The sequence below is a fragment of the Orycteropus afer genome, unplaced genomic scaffold (genome assembly GCF_000298275.1).
Source record: "Orycteropus afer afer isolate SDZICR_OR568_19922 unplaced genomic scaffold, OryAfe1.0 scaffold00407, whole genome shotgun sequence".
Taxonomy (NCBI): Eukaryota; Metazoa; Chordata; class Mammalia; order Tubulidentata; family Orycteropodidae; genus Orycteropus; species Orycteropus afer.
In genome coordinates this window covers 410,934-417,491 of record NW_006921994.1, presented here as the reverse complement: position 1 = coordinate 417,491, position 6,558 = coordinate 410,934, and the positions used below count along the sequence as shown (strand labels likewise).

Sequence of the window (6,558 nt, the reverse complement as noted above, 5' to 3'; positions counted from 1 at the left end):
CGAGGCCACAAACTGACCAATCCCCTCTGGGCAGGCCACAGACACTTTATTTGCATAGTGTGTGTGGCTGGCCTACAACTCACCTCTTTGCATGATCTATTGACCAATGCCTGCAACGGGCATACCAATCACAGAGCAGGCTGCCCCAGGACCAGACAAAAAGTATCTAAACCAAGTTGTTTACTTGCCCAGGAAGAGCCAGTCAACCTGAATAAAAGTAACAAACCCTCTGGAGTTAGAAAACTAGGGCAAAAGTAACTCCTCAGGCCTTAGGGGAAAAAATCAAATTGTTTTTCTAAAGAATGAAGACAAAACCAAAACCGAGCACACGCAAAGGAATCATTTCACCACAGTGCCACGCAACAACTGACCAGGGTTCCCGGGGGGCGCACTTTGTACACGTCTGCCAACCTAAAGATTGGCAGCTTGAACCCACTCAGTGGTGCCACAGAAGAGAGGCCTGGCCGTCTCCTGTCTAAAGGTTATATAGTCAAGCCTGTGGAGCGCTCCTGTGCTAACATACGGGGCTTCCGTGGGTCGTGATTGACTCGGTGGTAATGTGTTCAGTTTGGACGAACCTAAAGATTGGCAGTTTAAAGCCCCCCTAGGGCACGCACAACAAAGGCCTGGCAGTCTGGGAGATGCCCACCACTGAAAACCCTCTGCAGCCCAGTTCCACTCAGACACACACGGGGTCGCCGTGGGTCAGAACTGACTTAACGGCAGTGCGTTGGGTTTTTGGTGGACACTAATGTCTCGTCACTTTCTTCTCCCCTCCGCTGTCCCCCCTCCCTGTTGCAGCTGTCCATACCTGGCCGTGAAGATCACGCCCGCGATCCCCGTGGTGGGCGGCATCCTGTTCTTCTTTGTGATCGGGACCCTGCTCCGCACCAGCTTCAGTGACCCAGGCGTCCTTCCTCGAGCCACACCCGATGAAGCCGCCGACCTGGAAAGGCAAATAGGTAAAACACTGGAGCTCTGTCCGCAGGCCCGGCCGTCCCCAGCTGGGCCGGCTGCGGTGCGGAAGGACCGCGGGCCTGGCCGACCCTGAAGAGTGGCCGGGAAGAGTCCCCGAGGTCTGCACAAGGTTGGGCGGCAGGAGGAGCTGAGTAGGAGGTGGGATGTAAGGTGTCCGAGGTAAGGCAGAGGGGCGGCGAGCTGGAGGGGGCTGGCGTCGTGCACCACAAGGCTGCTCCAGGGAGCCCTGCTTGGGGAGGTTTCTTGGAAGCCCGAGAGGCCCGCTCCGCTCTGTTGTGAGAGCCCCAGGTCTCTGCTCTCAGACCTCCTTGATCATCACGGGGCTTCACTCACGCTTCTGGCAGGGAGGCTCTGTGTGGCCTCTCGCCTGCGTGGCCTCGGCCTGCGTGTCTCGGCCTGTGCACACTGACCTCCCCAGGTCTGGACCCAGAATTTCCTTACGCAGAAACAGACACAAATAGCTTTGTTTGTCCTTGCTGTTGAAGTCTAGGGTAAAGAGTTGACAGCAGTCCATTTTGAAGATCCTAAGACATATCCTGATGCCCCAGACAATAGTTTTAAAGTCTTTTTTTATTTAATTAAAGAGAGAGTGGTGGCTTTTTCTTGCTCTTAAATACAGTTTGCATTGGTGAGTGTGTAGCTTTGCTGTAGTGTGTTAGTAAATTTATTTTTTTCATTTATGGTGGGCTTTTTTTTCCTGAATAAATTTTCTTTTTTGTTACTGTAAAAATAGAGGTAACTCAACATTTGCCAATGTGACATTTTTCACGTGTATGATTCGCGGAGACCCGTTCTATCAGTCATGCACCCCTGTCACCAATATCTTTTCCTGAATTTTCTGTCGTCATAAACAGGCCTCACTATGCCTCAGACTGTGGCTCCCCCTTTCCTGGCCCTCCCGCCCCTTTCCTGTGGTTAGCTGCCACGGAGACGGCCCCTGACTCATGGCCACTCCGTGTGTCCCAGAGTGAAACTGCTACCTAAGGTTTGCTTAGGGAGCTCTGGTGGCATAGTACCTAAGGCATTTGACTGCTAACCAGAAGGCTGATGGTTCAAACCCATTAGCCACTCCTCCAAAGGAAGATTGGGCAATCTACTGCCATGGAAATACCAGCTCGGAAACCCAGGGGGTGTCACTATGAGTCAGACGCGACTTGACGGCAGTGAGTTTGGAGGTTTTTTTGTTTAAGGTTTTCTTAGCTGTGATCATTACAGGAACCACTGGTCAACTCTGGTCTTGATCCATTTGCCTAGTTCAGGTGTTCATACCTGGAATATTGTTCTTTTGTGGTTGACTTACTTCACTCGGTGTAATGTTTTCAAAGTTGATAAATTTGGCAAGAGTGGCAGAGGGAGTGAGATGACTCACTGTGAGTATGAATTTAGGCATGAAAATCCTCTGACAGACTTTGAAGGGTCAGCAGTTCAAGCCCACCAGCCTCTCCAGGGGAGGAAGATGTGGCAGTCGGCTTCCAGCAAGATGACAGCCTTGGAAGCCCTGTGGGGCAGCTTTGCTCTGTCCGACAAGGTCACTGTAGGTGGAATCGGTTCAATGGCAGAGGGTGGGCTCCCACTCTTCATGTTTCTCACTCAGCCCCCACTGAACCTGCAGAGATCACCCATAGCCACAGTAGGAAGTGTCTTCTTCAGGCTTGCTGTTTGCCAGGTGCTAGAGTTCAGTGGTGTTCTACTTTGCTATCTGCCAACGCCACTCTCCCTGTTGCCTGGGAGGCAGCAGCATGTAAGCTGAGAGAGAGAGAGCTTGTGAGGAATGGCCGGTCAGGCCACAGCCTCTGTGTCCTCAGGCAGATGGCAGAGGAAGCAGCAGTGGTGGGGGACACGGCCTCTTTCTCAAACACACACCTTGGGATTCCAGGACCTGTCTCGTTGCCATGGAGTCGATTCCAAGTCATAGCGCCCCTATAGGACAGAGTAGAACTGCCCCACAGAGTTACCAAGGCTGTCAGTCTTTACAGAAGCAAAGCCCAACCCAAACGCACTGCCATCAACTCTGTTTCTACTCACAGCGCCCCTAGAGGACAGAGTGGAACTGCCCCAGAGGATTGCCAAGGCTGGAAGCAGACTGCCTCGTCTTTGTCCTGTGGAGTGGCTGGTGAATTCAAACTGCAGACCTTTTGGTTTGCACCCAAGCACTTAACCTCTGTGCCACCAGGGCTCTTCTAGGGATTCCAGGACAGGGGACGCTAATTCATAATAATTGAGAGCCTTACGTCTTATAGCACTTGGATACTTTTAAAAGGCACATCCATGGTAATCACTGCATTCGATCCCATCCGGGCAACTCTATAAAGAAGATATAAAGAAGATTTTGCTGTTACTCCCATTTTGTGAGTGAGGAAACCACGTCCCACAGAAGTTTGATGAGAGAAGGCAGCTGAGCGGGAGCCTAGAACACAGGACTCCTGGGTCCCAGCGCTTGTTTCTCCCAGGATGTCACGCCATGGGGGACAGGGAGGTGGGACTGGCCCAGCTTCCTCCATTGAGTGGAGCTGACTCTGCAGAGACTATGTAATTTATGGACAGTCTCTCTTTGAGGAGTATGTCCAGAACCCAGTCCCCAGTGGGGGTTACACAGTGCCCGGCTGTTTTCCTGTGCTGTACCCCCATGTAGCTGGGGAACAGGCTGAGAGAGGAGGAGGAAGCACTCAAATGCACTTTTCTCAGTTTTTTTAAAGTGCATGTTTTTCAGAGGAAGCATTTATTTTAAAGTCAGCTCTGTCCCTTGCCCCTGGGACCAGAGGCATAGACTCTGTGAGAGAACTAGGCTGAGTAAAGGTTAAGACAGCCCTTTGTTTCCTGTGAAGAGGCAGGACTTCCGGCACAGCAGAGAAAAAGTAGCCCAGATTATCCCCTCCATAAGAAACAGCAGGAACACTGGACAGAACGATAAGGAACAACTATTTCCCGGTCCTTGAATTTAACCAAATTGTAGAGTGGATTTGTGAACCACTGTGAAACCCTGGGTAAAAATAGCGGGGAGTCTGTGACATTCTTAGAGACCCTGGGTAGGGCAAATGGTTACCATGCTTGGCTGCTAACCAAAAGGTCGGGGGTTCTAGACCACCAAGAGGTGCCTTGGAAGAAAGGCCTGGAAATCTGCTTCTGAAAAATAGCCATGGAAAACCCAGTGGAGTACACTTCTCCTCCGCCAGCCTTCTGGTTGTTAGCTGTCAGAGGCCTTAGGCACTATGCCCCAGGGCTCCCTCTGACACACACAGGGCTGCCATCAGTGGGAATGGACTTGTCGACTGGCCTTCTTGTCTGGGGCTGCTCCCATGCCAATCTGCATCCCACAGGTGAGATAGTCCCACCAGGACAAACAATATGTGGGACCACCATTCATGATGAAGGACATCAATGAAAACTTCAGCTAACATCCTGCTCACTGGTGAAAGAGTGAGTGGAGCAAGCCACTGGTGTTACTCTCACCTCTTCTATTCAACTTTGTGCTGGAGGCCCCAGCCTGTGCCACAAGGCAAAACGAGGCAGAGGGAGGGTTCAGGTAGGTTAAGAGGAAGGAGCAGCCCCTGAGGTGACTAACTTGACAGGGAGTGGAACATGGAAGGAACTGTATTGTAAGCGTCTGCCTTCAGAAACTAGGAAAAGAGCAAGTTACCTCCAAGGAAGTAGTAGTAAGGAAGGAATAAAAATTAGCATGGAGATTCCTAAACTGGAGCCAGAGACTCAGGTGAGAAAATCAGTGAGACCAATAGTGAGTGCTTTGAAAAGGTCACCAAAGTGGTCAGACCTTCAGCCGTACTGACGAGAGACAGAGAGACAGAGACAGGAGAGAAGGCACAAACTCCCAAAGGCAGAAGTGAAAGCCAAGAGGTCACCACTGGCACTACAGGAATGAAGAGTGTTAAGGGCCCACTATAAACATTTTACGCCCACAAATTAGACGATTTAGATGAAATGGACAAATTCTTGTAAAAATGCAAAATACCAAAAAATGACTCCCATGAGAGACTAGAAAACTCTGAAGAGACCGTTAAGGCACTTGACTGCTAACCAGAAGGCTGGCGGTTCAAACCCACCAGCCACTCCTCGGAAGGAAGATGGGGCAATCTACTTGCGTAGTGATACTGCCTCGGCAACCCAAGGGGTCGCTATGAGTCGGGTCCGACTTGATGACACATAACAACAACAACATATAAAAGGGTAAATTTGAACCCTTACCTCATATCATACACAAAAGTTCATTCAAATAGATCCTACCAAAAAAGACCTCACTGCTGTCAAGTTGGATCCGACTCATAGTGACCCCACCTTGGGTTTCCAAGACAGTATCTCTACGCATGTAGACTACCCAGTCTTCCTTCTGAGGAGTGGCTGGTGGGTTTGAACCACCAGCCTTCTGGTTAGCAGTCAAATGCCTTAGGCACTATGCCACTAGAGAGCTAAAGCTATAAAACTTCTGAAGAAAAGGTAGGAGAAAACCTTCAAGATGTTGGATTAAGCAAAGAGTTCTTAGATACAACCCCAAAAAAACACAATCTCCAAAGAAAAAAACTGATTAATTTCATCAAATTGAAAAGTTCTGCCCTGAAAAGACACTACTAAGGAAATGAACAGAAAAGCCACAGACTGGGAAAAATATTTACAAATCATGTCTGATAAAGGGCTTGGATCTAGAATGTATAAAGATCCCTAGTATCTCTATAATAAGACAAACAACCCAATTAAAAATGGGCTCAAGATTTCAACAGATTCTTTTCCAAAGGAGATATGAATGGCCAATAAGCACATGAAAAGACGCTCAACATCATTAGCCCTTGTTGTTGTTGTTGTTATATGCCATTGAGTCGGCCCTGACTCATAGTGACCCCTCCTTGGGTTTCTGAGGCGGTATCACTACAGAAGTAGATTGCCCAACCTTCCTTCCGAGGAGTGGCTGGTGGATTTGAACCACTAGCCTTCTGGTAAGTAGTCAAGTGCCTTAGGCACTATGCTACCAGAGCTCCCTCATTAGTCCTTAGGGAAATGCGAATCAAAAGCACAGTGAGGGACCACATCAGGCCTCTGAGAGGACTCTAGTCCGAAAGACAGATGACTAAGGAATGTTGGCAAGGATGTTGGACCTCGGATTACTGGTGGGGATGTAAAATGGTGCAGCCAGCTTTGGAAGACAGTTCCTCAAAATTCCTCAGGAGTTAAAACATAGAGTACCTTATGATCTAGCAGTTCCATTCCTAGGTCTGTGTCAAAGAGAAATGAAGACATAGTCCACTCATAGACCTCTATGTGAATATTCATAGTAGCATTAGACCTAACAGCTGGAGAAACCCTAACTGCCCATCAGCGGATGACCTGATGAACAGTATGTAGCGTTTCTTCACGATGGGATACCACCAAGCAGGAAAATGGAGCAGCGTAGTGATACAAGGGACAACAGGGATGCACCTCCAAACATGCAGCTCCGTGGAAGACACCAGCTGCAAAAGACACAACCGTACAGAGACTGAGCAGTGACCCCGGAGCTGGGGGTGGTGGTAGGTGCCGTACGGAGACAGCAGTGACCCCGGAGCTGGGGGTGGTGGTAGGTGCCGTACGGAGACA

At 49.6% G+C, this 6,558-nt stretch overlaps 1 protein-coding gene across 1 annotated transcript in view; it reads left to right on the top strand.

The window, feature by feature from the left end:
* The window catches only part of ZDHHC14 (zinc finger DHHC-type palmitoyltransferase 14), a 381,727-nt gene that overhangs the window by 205,605 nt on the left and 169,564 nt on the right, over positions 1-6,558 (top strand). Inside the window, exon 2 of the mRNA XM_007953739.2 lies at positions 802-962. Coding sequence (XP_007951930.1) covers positions 802-962 — 161 coding nt within the window. The remainder of the gene's footprint in view (positions 1-801; positions 963-6,558) is intronic.